The sequence below is a fragment of the Chiloscyllium punctatum genome, chromosome 10 (genome assembly GCF_047496795.1).
Source record: "Chiloscyllium punctatum isolate Juve2018m chromosome 10, sChiPun1.3, whole genome shotgun sequence".
Taxonomy (NCBI): Eukaryota; Metazoa; Chordata; class Chondrichthyes; order Orectolobiformes; family Hemiscylliidae; genus Chiloscyllium; species Chiloscyllium punctatum.
This window is the reverse complement of record NC_092748.1, coordinates 69,613,734-69,632,656: the sequence shown is the minus strand read 5'-3', so window position 1 is coordinate 69,632,656 and position 18,923 is coordinate 69,613,734. Positions and strand designations below refer to the sequence as shown.

The following is an 18,923-nucleotide window of genomic DNA, read 5'->3' as shown; positions in this document are numbered from 1 at the left end:
ATTATGGCCAGATCCTGCTTTATTTTAATAAAATTTGCCTTCCTCAACATAAAATTGTTGCTTGCAGGCCATCATTTTCCTTGTCCATAACAAATTTGAACCAGACTGTGTTGTGGTCACTATCGGGCGGCACGGTGGCACAGTGGTTAGCATTGCTGCCTCGCAGCGCCAGAGACCCAGGTTCAATTCCCGCCTCAGGTGACTGACTGCGTGGAGTTTGCACGTTCTCCCCCTGTCTGCGTGGGTTTCCTCTGGGTGCTCCGGTTTCCTTCCACAGTCCAAAGATGTGCAGGTCAGGTGAATTGGCCATGCTAAATTGCCCGTAGTGTTAGGTAAGGGGTAAATGTAGGGGTATGGGTGGGTTGCGCTTCGGTGGGGCGGTGTGGACTTGTTGGGCCGAAGGGCCTGTTTCCACACTAAGTAATCTAATCGGCAAAACTTTCCCCCATTTCCACATCCAATATGTGTCTGGCTGCTTCCTCCAGAACCAGACCCACCACTGCATAGTCCCTTCCTTTTGATATACCCATCCTGATGCCTTTTAAATGTTGTACTTGTACCTGCCTCCACCAGTTCCTCCAGCAGCTCATTCCATACACATGAGCTTGTGCATGAAAAAGTTACTGCTCACTCCCTTATTTTGTAAAACATGCCATACATGTCAGGTGATGGAAAAATACAACCAAACCATCAACATCAGGTTTTGAAGAACAAGTCAGTACTGTGCTGACGGATTGTGTAGGACTTAAAACTTGCCCGTAGTGTTAGGTGAAGGGGTAATTGTAGGGGAATGGGTCTGGGTGGGTTGCGCTTCGGTGGGTCGGTGTGGACTTGTTGGGCCGAAGGGCCTGTTTTCACACTAAGTAATCTAAGAAAAACAGAAGTAGAATTCCAGGATATCTTTACAATGATGGATACAACAATTTGACTTCCAGAAAGTATTCCTTTGGGGACAATTACAATGAAATTTTTGATGGAAAATGAACTTAGAATGCTTGTCCATTAGGGATGACCAACAGAAATAAAATTAGAACCTTGTACAGTCCCCCCCTTTATCCTCCTCTGTTCCAAGGGAAACAAATCCAATCTATCCAGTCTCTCCTCATACCTAAGGTTTTCCACCCCAGCAACATTCTGGTGAATGTCTTCTGCACATTTCCATCTAAATCATGTCCTTCCGCTAGTGTGGTAATCATAAGTGGTCTAATGAATGCTTTTCAAAGTAGTAACAGGACTTCCTTGCTCCTATAGTCTAGCCCCACCTAATGAAGTCAAGCATCCTGTACACCTTCTTCACCACCCTATCTACCTGTGCTGACATCTTCAGGGATTTATGAAGTTGTATATCAACATAACAGTTCTAGAACCTCACCATTCCAACTGAAATCCCTAGCTACAGTGAATCTCTCTGGTGAATACAGATGAGAAATATTCATTTAAGTCCACACCCATATCCTCTGGCTCCACACATATCCTTCCCCAATGGTCTCTAATGTTGCACTCTATCCTCTTACTCTTAATAAACATCAAACTTTTTATTAATTGGCACCTATGGAACCAGGATGCTGCCAGATGATGTAATATTCCAAATAATCAAGAGATGCACATTACATGGAGTAAACCCCAACCCAGTGAAGCTGGTTATATTTTATTTATAGCATAAATAGAGATATCGGGATATCTGAGGTATATAATTTTTGCTGGTTTATCGTGAATGTGGTTGATAAAGTTAAAGTAAAACTTACTGTACTGATAAAATGCCTTGCAATTTTTCTTAATCCTATTGCCAAGGATATTTTGTCACCCCTCTTTGTCCTCCTAATTTCTTTTTAAGCAGCCCCCTACATTCTTTATACTTTTGAAAGGTTTCCCCTGTTTTAATGCACTGTACTTAACATACACCTCCTTCTTTCTCTTTATCAAACCCTCAACATCCCTTGTCATCCAGGGTTCTCTAGATTTGCTACTCTTGCCCTTCGCTCAGAGAAACATGCTGGCTCTGAATTTTCACAATACTACTTTAAAAAGTCTCCAATGTCCAAATGTAGACTTACCTGCAGGTAGCTGCATCCAGACTATATTTGTCGGATCCTGTCGAATGATGTTGAAATTGGTCTTCCCCAATTAACACAGTTTCTGCACTATCTGTATCCCTTTCCACAATGACTTGGAATGTCAAAGTTTTATCACTATCCCCAAAATGATCGCCCACTGAAACTACAACCATCTGACCGGCTTCACTTGCAATGACTAGAACTGCTCCATCTCAAGAAAACCATTCTACTTATTTCCTGGATACACTTCAAAAATTTCACTCCTCCCAATTCTTCCACACTCAGGAGATCCCAGTTTCAAAGATTTCAAACAAGCAGCAAAATGCTTGAGCTATATTTACAAGGCAAACTTCCTAAAAGGAGATCCAGCCGTCCATATAAGGTAGTTAGGTGCATCGGTCTCATGAGGAAAGGTTGAGACACTTGGGTCTGTTCTCATTGGAAAAAAGAAGGCTAAGGGGGGATTTGATAGAGACATACAAGATGATCAGAGGATTAGACAGGATAGACAGTGAAATACTTTTTCCCAGAATGATGATGCCAGCTTGTACAAGAGGGCATAACTACAAATTGAGGGGTGATAGATTTAAGACAGATGTCAGAGGAAAGTTCTTTACGCAGAGTGTGGTAAGGGTGTGGATTGCCCTACCTAGTAATGTAGTCAACTCAGCCACATTAGAGAAGCACATGGATGATTTTGGGATAGTGTAGGGGGACGAGCTGAGAATAGATCACAGGTCAGCGCAACATCAAGGACTGAAGGGCCTGTTCTGCGCTGTATTGTTCTATGTTCTATTAGTGAAGACATTTATATGGTAGGTACGCCAGATCACAGGAAAAATACGTTTTGTAAATATGCTAAAGCATTATCATCATAGGGAGGAAAACAAAAAAAGTACATTCGTTGTTAGCAGGATGTCAAAACACGAAGGGTGAGGTAGATGGAGCTGTGGATAGTTCACAAAGTAAATCTTCGATAATCCGATTAGTTAACACTGAAATACTGGGATATGTAGACACTATTCTAAAAGCCAAGGACTAATTCCACCTCCTGAAAATGTGGTTGGAGATGCAGCTCGAGGATTCGGCTCCTCAGCCACACAAGGACACACAGAACCCAAGATCAATGACAAGGAATTTCCTTAATGAGCCATCATACTCACAGGCAAGTGATTGCAATGATGAAAACTGAGAGGAAAGACAATGGGAAGATATGGTAAGATTAGTTAGGAAATTCCAGGAAATCTGTCGAGATAAACCTAGGTGGATAATGTTAGCCAGACGTAACATTCATGCAGGGGAATTAGTACCAATAAAACAAGATCTTAACTGCTTAAGCCTGAAAAAAACCAAGCTCAGGTGGAAACTGACTTTCAATACATGTTTGAAAATCACTTGAGGGCTCTTTTGGTGAAGTGTCATTGCCTCTGTGTTAAAAGGGCTGCTTTCAAGTTCCACCTGCTGCAGAGGTGCGTAATAATGTCTGAACAGATTGATTAAAAATACCTAGAAAATCACTTGAATGAACCTAGCTAAAGCAGTTGGAGCTAACCAGTAGTGTGATTCCTAAATATAAATCGGTCAACTTGATGGTGCATGGACTACAGAAAAGTAAATGCAGTAGCAAAAACAGCTTCATACCCAGTTCCTTGGTTAGAAAACTGCATCAATAGAGTGGCAGTGTGTCACTCCTCACGAACATTGATATATTGAAGGAATACTGGCAAATAACATTATCAAGATCTAAAAGAGGTATCAGCCTTTGTGGCACCAAATGGATTGTATCAATGTTAATTCATGCCAGTAGAGTTTAAAAATGCCCCAGTTACATTCCAAAAACTTATGAAACAGGTCATAGTTAGTGTGCCTAATTGAGTTGTTTATTCAGACAATGTTTAAATATGTACTAACACCAAGGAAGGTGTGAAACAATTAGAAGACGTATTAAGCATTTACAGCTATTTGGCTTCATAAATAATCTTGCCAAAAATTGAGTGCGCAAAAGCAAAGGTCATTTACCTAGAACACATTATAGGGCAAGAGCAAATACTGCCAAGAACAGCAAAAGTTAAGGGTCAAATAAAACTCCCTACTCCTAAAAGTCCCAGAAATGTCATGATTTCCTGCTTAATATAGGTTTTTTACTGGATAATCATGCCTAATTTCAGCACTGCAGATGCACCTCAAACAGATTTATTCCTAAAACAGGTAACAGTGATATGGACAAAAAAAAAGTGCCACATAGCTTTTGACAAGCTGATGGCATTCCTGCATTGAACCAGCATTGCCTGTATCTGATTTAATTAAAACTTTTAAAATGGCAATTGATGCTACGTCTTGGGGGTGGTGGTGGTGTGGTCTTAAATGATGAAATATAGAAGCAAGTAGTGTTGTTTCATCTAAGCAATTAAGCCAGTACTCCACAGTGGAAATAATCCCATAGAGGTTGCTATCCCATAAACAAGTCATTTTTTTTATTTACATGTGCATTAGTACTTGACACTGGTGCAGTTTCTCAGAGTAGAATCTCTGAGGCACTTCTTGTATCTGTCAGCCAGGCTGTTAACCTGGTCCAATCAGGGAACTTATTCAATGAGGTCCACTCAGCTGACCTCATTACAATCACTACATCCCTCCCCCACATAAGCCCATTTTTGCATTTTCGCACCGGGTCAGGTTCCTCTAACTCAACCTTGGATATGAGAGTATTTACTGGACTGTAGCCCATCTCTTGTACTCGGAAGAAATTCATCCTCTGCTTCAGGCATTAAATGTGTTGAGGCTGCAACATCTGATGTGTCCATCTCAAAGTCAGAGGTTTTTTGGTACTACTAGATGGAGGGGGACAACCCATTGGTTCCAACACTTTCCAGCTGTCCTGATGGGCTGAGTAAGTTTTGCACCTGCCCTGTTTGCTGGTTTGCAGCTTTCATTTGATCCAAGTGCTTGTTTAGGGCCACCACACCAACCTGAACTTTGGGCCTGATCTTGTGTCAACCATGCTTCTTACCCACAAAGGGCCATTTCCATGGTTTCAGCACCAAACTTTGTCCCCTGAAGTAAACGGTCTCTCTTGCTTAGAGGAGTCTTGTGTCCAGCATTGGTGTTCCTGAGTCCATCTCACGCACCAGGCCCTGAAATATTAGGTTTAACCTGATGCGGAGTCTTCTACCCATTAGCAACTCTGCTGGAGCTATCCCTGTAGTTGCATGAGGGGTGGTCCGATAATCAAATAAGAACCGAGAGAGTTTGGTATCGCCGATGCTGAAATTGACCAGAATACCCCTAGCAAGGGTTTGTGTTCTGTTAATATTATAAATTTATGTCCATAAACGTATTTACGGAACTTTCTCTCAAAGTCTGGGAAGCATTTCCCTCCATTGGGCCATCTGTGAGCCAACACTACCCCAATATCATACACATCAGCACCAGATCTCGCATGGGATCAGAATGTGCCAATACCTTAAACAGTGAAAGCTGATACTTCATTTCCAAAAGTTCATGTCTTGGCTATGAGGACATTTCCAAACCTGACCCTTTTTCAGTAGCAGATGAACAGATGCTAGGATGGAGGCCAGGTTAAATATGAACTCTGTAATCATTCACTAATCCAATGAAAGACCTAATTTCCGGTAGAGACCTAGGAGCTGGGGCTTTGAATGCCAATAGGAAGGGTTTGGAGGGATATGGACCGGGTGCTGGTAGGTGTGACTAAATTGGGTTGGGATATCTGGTTGGCATGGACAGGTTGGACCGAAGGGTCTGTTTCCATGCTATACATCTCTATGACTCCATGACTTCATCTTCCAATGAGTGTAACCCGGTTTTGTCAATGCTATAGCCCAAGTGGGTCACTTGGGATGCCTGGAACACACATTTTTCTCTTCTGAAATGTACAGCTGCCCTGGAAAAATGTCTATGTCCAAGATCTCCAAGTGATCTTTATTGGCCTTCCATTATTCCTTTCTCCCCTTTCTCTGTGAAGTTCTCTGCCAGTTTTCTGTTTAAAAAACTGCAAAAAATAAATTTTAAAAATGTGATGAGACACCCCAGATTGAACCAAATAACCAATGAATTATGAATTGATCATTGCTGCGAAGATAACATTGAGACATCATTGAAGAATTGACAGAATTATAAGAGGAATCCTCTGGCTTTGTGATTTGGACAGGTGATACAAAACTGAGTATTCTTTTCCCTTCATGTGTATATGCGCATGTGTATGAGCATTTTAAAAGCCTGTTTTTAAAAGTCCAAATTTCCATTTTCCAGTTTATATTTGAAATATAACAAATGTCCTTTTCCAGCACCAGACTTTTCAACTTTGACTCTCCAGCATCTGCAATTCTCACTTTCTTCTACATATTTCTCTGCCTTAGAGAAATGAAAGGCCATTTTTAATGGTGTTTCATCACGTGGACAAAATGACATATACAATAAAATCACCAAAAAAATTGTTCATTTGCCCTCACTCATTGTTCATGTGAGATTCCTACAGTTGTTTTGTCATCTTTTGCCTTCTCGTTTTCAGCCTGCTCCAGCATCGTTACATTCTTGATAATGTATCTGAAATTACATTTTCTTTTCCAGTGATATGAGTAATTCATATTCTTTGAAATATTGGACCGTGACCAAGGGATTATGATGAATGTATATTAGTAAATCTTTGTGGTTGTGAAGGATATAAAGTTCAAAATGTTTAAGAGTTGAGGAACAATCTGTAGTGATTGTAATGAGCCAGGTGAACATCACAGAATGTAAGTTTAAAAGTGAAGGAATTGCAGATGCTGTAAATCAGAAACAAAAACAGAAGTTAGCAGATCTGGCAGCATCTGTGAAGAGAAATCAGCGTTAACATTTCGGTTCTGGTGACCCCTCCTCAGAATTCCCTGATTGGGGCTGTTAACCTAGTCCAATGAGGGAACCCTGGCTGATACGACCTCTGACAATCCTATTTATATCTGTTCACTCTGAGACCTGGCCCTGAGAAAACTGGACCAAAGTCAAGTACAGTGCACATGTAAACAAAAGGTTATTTGGTGATGGGATACTAGCCTCTGGAGTTAGAATGGTGATGAGAGAAAACATACTCTCCTGGAGAAATTCACTCGCAACAGTCATCTTTGAGTTTGGGTAAGAATTTCTGGTGTTATACCATTACCGGGGAAGCTCGATTCATTTTATCCTGCTGTCAAAGACTCTGCCCAGTATATGGAATGAATGCATTCCTTTTTCCGGGCAAGTGACAGTGGGGACAGATGAATAGTAACATATAATTATCCTGACAGCTCGCGGACCAGCAGCTTTTTTCAGTTTTTAGAAGCCTAATGTTTCATGAGGCACCAGGCACTAAAACCTTTCAAGAGTTGGTGAATTTAGTTAAGGAATATTATGATCCCAAGCTGGCTCTAATTTTGAGATACTATTGATTTTACTTGGCAGTTTGAGGATGAGGGTAATTCGTATCAGGATTTTTAATGAGGTTAAGATGACTGGCAGAGGCATGTGACTTTGGTTTAATCCTTAATGAGATGCTGAGACACTGTTTGGTATGTGGGACTAAAGATGTAACCATACAAAGTGCCTACTAGCTGAAGCCCAACTGGACTTCAAACAGGCACTGCAACTGGCTTTGTCATTAGAAAGTGCGGCAAGTGGAGCATATGAGTTACAGAGTACACTGACTGAAGTGGACACTCTCACCAGTCCAACTAAGCTTCGGGGACACCACTTGAGTGGAAGCAATTGCATAACCTCACTCAGGACATATTCTGAATAAAGGAACTGTAGGTCAGTCTATAGAGAAATCCCAAACAATGCCAAACCTCAGACAAACAGTCAACATTTATTCTTCAGGATCTGGACCAGCAACCCATTGCAGTTGCTGCCAATCGAGACAGCAAAAGAGTCCCACTAGGTCTGAATTGAGTGAGCACTCTTGTGGTCACCGTTGACAATATCAGAATCTGGATGCAATAAAGGTCCGGTCTTGGCAAAACTAAAACAGCTGGTGGTAAGCAAAATACCCACCACAACAAGAATTGAAAACTCTGTGCATTCAGCAAGACCTGGTCACCATAGAAAATGGCATATTATTATGGGAAGCAAGAATGATTGTCCCAAGCAAAGGTCACCGCTTGTAACTAGCCGGTATCCAGGAGAGTTCACACCCTGTAATGGCCACCTGCATCTGGTTTGGAAATGTCTGATTAAATGGTCACTCAGTTCTGATTCGCTCTGGACTCCAACCCTTAAGTTTACCCAAGACCTTGACTGCGAAACTATATTGGGAAATGTTACAGGTGAAGGGTTCAACTTCAGTTCTGGTCTTGTATGAGAAGCAACTAGTTCTGTTACCACTGATTTGTAGTAAAAGATTCAAACCCAAGCTTAATGGGGTGAAATTGGTTAAGAAAGATTCACCTTGATTGACTCCACGATTTTGATTAGAAAATGGAAGCCTGAGTGAAGTCCTAATTAAATAGCTCAGGAAGGTCTAGGGACTGTCAAAGGATGTTGATGAGAAAGCAAGGTCTGTTCATGCCATTTGCCGTATGTGCAAAAGTAGAAGTAGTCAGGAGGCTGGAAAGTGAAGGAATTATCATATCCATACAGTTTGTGGAATGGGCAGCACCAATTGTACCGACTTGTGAAGCCCACCAAATCGGTTTGCTTTTGTGGAGATTGTAAACAGGTGATAAACTGCTTCTGGTAGCTGGATAAGTGCCTAATCCCTCGCTTTGAGGAAGAACGCACGAAGCTGGTGGAGGCAGCTGTCCTTCACCACAAAGCTGGTCATGAGCCATGTGCACCTGCAATTGCAGTAAGATGAGGATTCCCTAGAAATGTGCTACAATTAATATCCATAAGGACTTGTACCAATATACATTTGGTATCATCAGAATGTGCCTTTTTTCAGCGGACATTAAAGAACATTTTACATAAATTATTTGCTACAGAAAAGATGTGTGAAAATTGAATGGATCCAGAAACGATTTACAAGGGCATTGAGGGGATTGAAGGGTTTGAGTTATAAGGAGGGGCTGAATAGGCTGGGGCAGCTTTCCCTAGAGCATCAGAGGCTGAGAGATGATCTTATAGAGGTTAATAAAATCATGAGGAGCATGGATTGGGTGAAGAGCCAAAAGTCTTTTCCCCAGGGCAGGGGAGTCCAGACCTATAGGGCATAGGCTTAAGTTGAGAGGGGAAAGGTTTAAAATGAGCCGGAGGATCAACTTTTTCATGCAAAAGGTGGAGTGTGTATGAAATGAATTGCCAGAGGTGGAGGAGACAGGTACAATTTCAACATCTAAAAGGCATCTGTATGGGTACATGAATAGGAAGGGTAAGTAGGAATATGGGCCAAATGCTAATAAAATTAGACCAAATCAGTTTAGGATATCTGGTGGGCATGGATGTGTTGGACTGAAGGATCTGTTTCCATGCTGTATAACTTGATGACTATTACGAAATGAAAACCATTTTTAAATATGTTTCAAATCCAAGGTAGATGACACATAGTCGACGAAACACAACAAAAAGCCTACATTCATTCTCAACCCTGTAACACATGTAAACAATTTTACCATTTTAACTTATTCTGTGATTTTTACATTCTTTGCAGAGCATTATCTTGATTCATTTACAACTCAAAAAATGTTGTAAGTGGTGCTTATACATTGATTGCACATGCAACTTCTGGAGAAGCTGACTTTGATTCTTTTGATAGACGAGTTGGCACCAGGTGCCTTTTGAGTTGAAAGAAAATTCCCAGCAACAGCTTTTGGATTGGTTTTAAGTGGCAGTTTGTCACAAAACTGAGAAAAAGGAGCAGTTGCACTCAGACCTCCAAAAGCCTGCAAGCAAGCCAGATCTCTTTCAGAGTAGAAGAAAGCCAGCACTTACAGATTCCTTAAAAAGAACTTCTAACTGACCAACTACAAATTGAGGGATGTTTGGTTAACAACATGGGGTCATTGCCAAAAAAACAAAACAATGAGGTCACCTCATTGCACTCAGTTTTGACCTTTCACCCTCAGAATGTGCTCCTTATATTTTCCACCCACCATATTTATGTCCCATTTGTGAATGGATAGGAGTGTTTAGATAGGAGGATTTAAAGGGGCTATAGTTTCAAGCTTGCATATTAGAAATTTAAAACCCATTTTGCCATGGTAGGGGATATGTTTCCTATAATAAATACAACATTTTTGTTTATTAATGAAACCTTGTGAGAGAGTTTCTTTTATCATAGGTAATGGTCCCACTCAGACAAACTAATCTGATGATTAAATTGATTATTTCACATTAGTGATGATTTGTGGAATAGTGAATCTTGATTTACAGCACAATCTTCCAATCGAGGTGCGGCCACAAGAACATGCTGAACACTGAGTACTGTGCTCTGATGCTGTATTTGAAGCACAATTTGCAGTGTATTTCTTATGTCTTTTGCTCTGTTCATGCTCATGAAACATGAAAACCTCTGAGAAAATGGAGGTCTGTTTTCAGCCACAACTTCCTCTGGAAACCCGTAAGCAGCAATCAATTTGCACATCTATGAAGATTCACTAGTTGTTTGATTCACTGGAAAGACCTCACCCAATTTTGAATTGGTATCTAACATGATAAATATCTGTTGCCCATTAAATTCTGCAAAATCTATGTTCAGACTGTGCCTCCCTCCTTTGACCATTTCCATATTTGTGAAGCTACTGATGAGGCTCAATTTCCACAACTTGACGTACTCAACACTGTTCCACTGTTTTCTATGTCCTTACGTAACCCCAGCCATCAGAGATTGCTTCTTGCTAGAGTCTTTGCCAAATTTAATCCAAAGTATTGATTGCTAAGAATGACACAGCAACTTTAATCTGTACCTTTTTGAAAGTACAAACCTGGCTCCTCAAATGACACCACCTTTATCAATTGACAACCATTAATGCTGGAAAGAAAAAGCCTGATTTCTAAATCCATCTGCGTTGGCCACCTGTTTGTAAGAGAGTTGTACACATTTGACATATGAAATCTGCATGAGTTATTCTAACAACATTATCTGCTGGGGCTGGCAATTCATCTATTTGTGAAAATAAAAATACATTGTACCTCTTTTTCTACGTTGGATGAGGTTTGTAGTCTCGACATCATTTAGGCTGCAGCTAAAGTGGGTACTGAAGTCTTTGGATTCAATATAGCCATTACTGGCTTATGATCAACTTTGATTGTTAAGCTGTGATGATCCAAGTTATTTATGAAATCTTCCTGCTCCAGAAATCAAAGACAACACTTGACGCTCAGTATAATTTTGCTCATTGACACTGTGGGTGTTACTCAAGTGACCATTCTTCATCTATCAGCTTAGAGCACAGCAGCAGGCTTTTCACTTGTGGAGAGCAATACAGCTGAGCCTGATAATGTTCTCACCTGATGTGTACGGGTGTGCATACAGGCACACACACACACTTTCCAGCAGGAGGCAACTGAAAAGCAATAGGAAGCCAGAACCCTGACTGGTTTTTCCCCTCCATAGCCAAGGAGCACTATGGGCAATTGTAACACCCCAACTGTTGCACTGGCTGAGATAGCAGACCAGAAATTGTGTGGATTAGCATAAATCAGACATAATTGCCAAAGCAGGAGGAGAAGAACATAACTGAATTTGACATCAAGAAAACTACGAATTTGAAGTCTGAATAATGTGGAAGCATATTATGAAAAATATGAAGAGAAAAGCAAATTGATGTTTAAGCATAAAAAAGACAATAGAATGCAGCTATACAGAGGCGCCTGGGTATCCTTATATATGAAACAGCATCTGGGGACAGCAAGTCATGCAGAAGGCAAAAGGAATGTTGGTCTTTATTGCAACAGGGTTGGACCTATTCTCATTGGTGCTGGGAAAAAGAGAGATTAACTTATTTAAAGATGCAAGATTTTAAGGGGGTTTAATAAAATAGATGCTGAGGGAACATTTCTGTTTGGCAATCTAGAACTAGTGGCCACATTTCAGAACAAGGGATCACTCATTTGACATGGAGGTGAGAGGAATGTCTTCTCCAGTCAAAACTCTCTGGCATTCTTTACCCCCCAGAACTGTGGAAGCTGAGTCATCAAAGTTTGAGATAGTTAAAATTTTGAACTATAGGTTTATGGGAAGCAGGGAAATAGAGTTATCGCCAAGGTCAGATCAGCCTTATTGAATGACAGAGCAAGTATAAAGGCCAATCCGGCCTTCTTCAGCTTGGTTTATTATGTCCATGATAAGTAGAATAAAAGTACATGCACTTTACAAATTTCCCCAGGGTAGGAGAATCCAAAGCTAGAGGGCTTAGGTTTAAGGTGAGAGAGGAAAAATTTAAAAGGCTAAGAGGCAACTTTTTCAGGTGGAGGATGGTGCACGTATGGAATCAGCTGTCAGAGGAATTGGAGGAGGCTGGTACAATTACAGCATTTAAAAAGCATCTGAATGGGTACATGAATAGGAATGGTTTAGAGGGATATGGGCCAAATGCTGGCAAATGGGACTAGATTAATTTAGAATATCTTGTCAGCATGGACAAGTGGACCAAACGCCCTACTTCTGTGCTAAGACTCTATTGTATTTAAATATCTGTAAATAATCCTGCATCTGAAAAAAAAATCGACATAATACTCGAAATAAAAGCAGACCATTTAAGCTCATCTCAGTATTTTCATTAATGCCAGCTAATATTACAGCACAGGATTTTCTCCCACTAGAGACCATTTTATGCTGCTCAAGACTCCGCATAACACCACATATATTACTTTGTAACAGGAACTAAACAAATCTGAAGTTTACAAACAACTGGCTATAATTCTGGTCTATGTTGATCTTTTAAAAAGCTACAAGTAAATGTTCAAAAATGTACATTAGTTATGAAAACAAACTGAAAAATCAGTGTAAAAGACCAATCTTATACACTGATACAGTTTAGCTCAAATACCAAAGTAACTAAAACACACAGAAAAATAAAGCTGAAAATATATTCAACTCTGATGTTATATGGTCTGCATGGGTGCTGGAACATTCATATAAACAAACCAAGATTAATTTGTCTAATTTGCACAAGCATTACAAATCATTATGTATCAAAGTTCCATCAATTCTCATTAAGTATTCCACGGTAAAAATGTTAATGTTAGCAAGACAATCAGTTCAGCTAGAATTTCTTCTGGTATGGAACAGGCCAAACTTAATCTCCTCACTTTTCCCAAGATGAAAACAAAAGTTGGATTTTTAAGTAAGCCTTTTTTTAAAATTTCATTTTGGAGAAAAATATTAAAACACTGAACCAATGCTGTGTAATAGAATTAAATAACATTTTAAACCACACTGGTAAACCACGAGAACATGTATTCAATATCCAATTAACCAATCTGAAGACTCATTATGATCTACACAGCTGACAAAATTTTGCATCTTGACAAGTACAATATGAACTCAAATTCCAAAGATACATTCCTGAACCTTTGTATTTGTGAATAACACCCATTTCCACTTTTAGGAAGAGAAAGCAAGTGGTTGATAATCCTATTCATCAGCAGATCAAAGTTGACCAGTTTTAGAGAAGCAAACAAAAGGTTGTTTCTAACAAAAATTGTAAAATATTATAAATGTATTGAGGTTACACAGATAAATGATAATATACAATTTTGTTTCATACATGAATGGCTCAACATTCCTAGTATTTTCTAACAATGTTATATACTCTGTTCTGGAAAACATCTCAGCAACCCAGCTATCTTTCAAAGTAAAAGCATGTATTAATCACCTAACTTCCTTTACACACAGTCTTTTAAAATTTTGCAAGTATACACCTCGATATATGATTAATGACTATTAGACTATTAAGAAATCAGTGACAAAATACAATATACACATCTGTCTGCAATATTAAAGAAAGAATTTATCATTTCAGTTCACAATTGCATTAACTTCCAAATCAGAATGGCAATACATGCTGTAACAAGACACCTCAGCAGTAGTTTAAGCAAGTAAACCACCTAGTCAATTTCTTTATGTTCTGCACTCTTTATAATATACCCTCCCTGCGGTAGAGCAAAATCGAATTGCCTCTCACATTTGCAGACAGCTCTGTGAAGGTGATAATAGACCTGCTCCCTGCTGTCATGAGGCAGGAAATAGGAAAATGGCATATGGGGCCAGAAGAGAATAAAAAAAAGAAAGGAACTGAACAACATCAGCAAAAACAGACTACAACAAAGGTGAATAGCAACCAAAACTGTAATTTAACCATCTCCCTGGCAATGTTAAACACTTCCAATTATTAACTTCTGAATACAGTAAAATAACTTGTGGATTATTGGAAATAGTCACAAAATCATTTCACTTTCCTGAACAAATTAAAAATTAATAAATTGTTAATTCATTCATCAAATTCTAATCAGCCTCACATTTCTATTACATTCAGCAAGTTAATATCGCACCACTGAAATTCTTATTATTTAATAAGAATTAACAAATGCAGGATATTAGTTTAGCAATCAAACCACTGAAGTGTGAAATGTATAGGTGCTCAAATCTTTACAAAGTGCTATTGCGAAAGCAGAAAAAAACCTCTATATTTTACAAAGTTTGCAGTCAAAATTGCAAATTACTCATTGCTAATATTTATATTGATTAAACAGGGTATCTTTTATTTTAAACTGTATGCTATTTGCTCCATTTACACAAAGTTTATATCAGATCCAAAAATAATTATTTTTAATTGTGCATTACACCTGCTAATAAGAAGTCATTTGACAGACAAAAATCACTATTGAATATTCTGTTTTTTCATCAACTGGATGTTTTCTACATATTAAAACAAACAGACAGACAGACATACATAAAGGACCTCACTTATGATTGGCTGTCTAACCAACTAGACACTATTTTTACCATTAAATCCATGCTACAAAGAAGTGGTACTTCTAAAAAAAACGCCATAAGGCTCTTTCCGTTGAGCACAAGAGGTATTTTTTACCAAGTATTCAGAATTCCATTTTAAGATTCTGAAGAATCAAAACCTTTTGATTCGCACCTTTTAAAATACGGACTAAAAAATAAACATTATGTGGAAAATAATTTTTATTTTAAAAAAACAGGTTAAATAATTCTTCGGATAAAGAAATGAATACAAATAGAGTAGATAAGTTGCTGTGCTCAATGTCAAAAAATGCAAAATACAAACAAAAGGAAAAAACTGATATATTTAAGTTAAACTTCAAGGGAAATCGCCCATTAGTATATAGCTCATATGTCAAATTAGACTTCAACATTTTACCAATATTTATCATTCTTAACAACGTAATGTAAACTGGTGTTTATACTGAACACTAGAGGGTTTCCAGTGCTTCAAATAATTAACATTAATTGTATGTATTTGATAATCAACAGATTTATTGTTACACAAGTAGCATTTTTGCTAAGAACATGATCATACCTTTCCCTTTACACTCTGAATAGGATCCACTACTACGGCAACAGCTCGCTCCGACAGGGCTTCAAAGCTCTGCTGAGTGTTGATGTCAACTCCTGAAAGCCAGCATCCAAAGCCAGGGTGACTATGGTACCAGCCAACAACCATTTCAGGTCTAAAACAGAGCAAATGGCTAAGTGTTTTTATTTTGGAAATAAAAGGCAAACTAGCACTTTGAAGAAAGCAAACATAAAAAAGGAACTGAACAATAGAAACATACAAGCATGATAACGCTAAAAAAGTATGAAAAATGGGAACTCATTCAACATACATTTATGATGGTGTGGAAGTGAAGAAAGTGTGTCATACAAGCGCTATTAAAAAGATGTGCATTAGCGGTAGTAGATCATGCTTTCAATTTTTCACCCTGTTACCACACCTTCCCTGAGCCAGTTTTTACCCTTTCAGCACTTGAGAGTAAATATCCACCCTTCAAATATCAATTAAAGCAGCAGTGGGACCAGGAACTCAGTCAAGAAGCAATTTACACTATTCTGCAGTGCTGCTGAGCCTTTTGTTAACATTAATTTTTAAGCTTTTTTTCACAGTGAACGTATTTGAACAAGCATGTGACAACTGTTGATAGGTATGAAATGAAACTGCAAAGGGAAACAAAATAAAATAGCAATCAACTTCAAAACTTCAAACAATTTATAATATGTTGCAAACAATAATAATTTAATAGCAAAAATTAAATTATAAATGAATAAGCTAATATTCCACTGATACTGATTTCTGATAGCCTTGTTTTTAAAATCATACAAGATGATTTAATATCCTACCTTCCTGTCTGTTTCAACATGTCCAGCATTTTGGCTTGAAAAACGGGATCAACTGCTTCAACACTAACACCCTGTTAAAAAAAATGAGCAAATTACATAGCTTTGATAAGACATTTCTCCAAATCAAGCTTAGTATAATATCAAGAACTGAAAAATTATGTTTGAGTCACTTGCAGAGAAAACAAACAGAATAACATATTGCTTACTGTGCCGGACTGAGGCATCGCAAATACATCAATAACACGGACTGTGTAGTCATCAACAAATTCACCAAGCATCAGGCCCATCACTTCCATTGGAACGCCAGCTCGTCCATGTTTCAACATCTGCAGATTACAAAATTGCATACCAAAAAGTGTGTTTCAGTATTTTTTTAAAACCAAGACAGAGAAAAACAACCTTTTTCACATCTGACCATTTATCATGCTATATTAACTCTTGATAACTACTTCAGTTTAGTTTCTGCATTTTATAATTTCATTTTTATAACGACACACATGAAGAAAAACAACATGCAGTTAGTGCATTTTAAATGGAAAGCTGAAAATAGTGCTAAAAATACAAATTACGTCGAAACATTTTGTTAAGATAACAAAACAGTGAAGCCAGTGGTGGAAATGCCACCAAGACACAGGATGTCAAATAGATTACTTTAATTACTTCATGCCATTTTTTAAGATAATGTGTAATTAACATGATCCAAGAGCAAACAAACCGATAACCTTACCTTCAGCAAAGCAAGAGAAGATATGTAAACCTGTTCTGCTGTATCCACGGCTGGGGCATCAGTTGGTGGGCCCTATAAAACACAAGACAAAGGTTAATGTCTAACGTTTTCCAAACATATGGTATTTCTGTTCAAACTTCTTTAAATTACCTGTTTCAGTAATTCATTTTTAAATGTCACAGCTAACAACATATTGAGATGGGCAATCTGACAAACACTTGGGTATTCAAATCTGAAACTGGATTTTACATTCTGTACCAAATATGGACATAGCTTTCACTACAAATGTTCATTTTTTTCTGAAGGTTTAAAACCTCACTTGAGATCTGGTTTGTTTTATATAAAAGGTATTCTGAAAAACTAATTTATTTTGTACCAATAATATTAATTATTGAAAAAGGTGAACACAGATTTAATGTGGCTTTGTCCAGAAAATGCAATTATTCTCTTAATAAGGCATGTAAATATTATGGCTAATGGGCACATTCTTAAGGTCTTTTAAGATGCCATTAACGGTATAAAATACTTTGAAAGTGAATACCTAATCTTTTTAAATAAACACCTGGTTGAATACACAAAGAAAGTCACATAATTTCACCCTGTCACTACTGTCAACGTTTGATCTGGCAATTACCTGGGTGGTTCTAACAACGGTGTGAATGTAAACACCAATGGTCCAGTATTATTAATCTGTACTGTAGCAACAGCAATTTTCTTCAGCCTCTGCGGTTACAAGCTAAAAGACAACCAGATGAGGAATGTAGCAGCAGTTTACAGGTAACAGCCTGAGCTACAGCTTGAGAAAATGCACCACTGTTCCCTAGGTATGACAGCTGTGAACAAAGTACATCAGAAGATGCCTTATGGGCTATTTAAACAATGAAGTTCGCTTCACCTATTTTGAAGCATTTACTATAAAATACGCATTTGCCACACAAACGAACACCTCAATTTTTGTTAAAATTTTACTTTAAATAAACAGAAAAAGGTGTGGTGATATTCTTCTTGCTGGAACATAATTCTGTGCAAATCATAGCTAAAACTGTTGCAGTAAAGCAACACTCTCCACTTTAACTGAAAAATACACACTTATCATGAAACTGAAGCCTGTCATTCAATTTTTGACATCAAATTATAATGAACTAACCGTTAGATTCTATTTTTGGCTTACTTATTTTATTCATTTTTTAATTAAAAAATCTAACTTTAATATACTTGCAGAAATAGAATTTTTAACATAAAGTACCTCAAGAATGAAATTAGTACGGTGGTGACCAAGGCTATTTGGAACAAAACGAATCAACTGTCAAACCTTTATGATTAGCCCCATTACCTGTTAACCATACCAACATGATCAAATGCACATGAAGGGCATTACTAAAATGAACTGAGAGAGCTTCCATGAGACCAAATAATTCATTATTTTTCTTGTCACCAGAAACTGACCATGGTAATTTTTAACGATCTTAGTTTTTAATGTGGTTGAATTACAGAATAAAGCTTAAAGCAGAAAATGTGTCAACTTGGTCTGTTGTGTCTTCACTGGCTCTTTGTCAAAGCAATTTAAAACTAATAGAACTTAACTGCACTCTTTTTCTCTGGTTACACAGGTCTTTGCATCAACCAAATCTTGCAAAGGTTTCATGCTTCATAAATTCTGACTAAGGAATTTTTCTTTTCCCTCACATTCAATTCTATACCAATTTCTTAAAAGTTAACCTGACAAAACCTTTCAAAGTTTCAAAACACTAAATTTCTTCAAAGCATTCAAGCAACTAAAGTCCTTCCCCATAACCATAATTTCTCATCCATGTATCACCTAGTGAGACCATTACCAAATTTATTCCCAAAATCCATT

At 38.1% G+C, this 18,923-nt stretch overlaps 1 protein-coding gene across 2 annotated transcripts in view; it reads right to left on the bottom strand.

Moving 5' to 3' along the window:
* psmd14 (proteasome 26S subunit, non-ATPase 14) overlaps positions 1-18,923 on the bottom strand; it is a 117,126-nt gene that overhangs the window by 43,727 nt on the left and 54,476 nt on the right. For both annotated transcript variants that reach the window (XM_072579460.1, XM_072579461.1), the window contains exons 3-6: positions 17,066-17,137; positions 16,545-16,664; positions 16,339-16,409; positions 15,521-15,671 (exon numbers count right to left, since the gene is read on the bottom strand). In XM_072579460.1, coding sequence (XP_072435561.1) covers positions 15,521-15,671; positions 16,339-16,409; positions 16,545-16,664; positions 17,066-17,137 — 414 coding nt within the window. The remainder of the gene's footprint in view (positions 1-15,520; positions 15,672-16,338; positions 16,410-16,544; positions 16,665-17,065; positions 17,138-18,923) is intronic.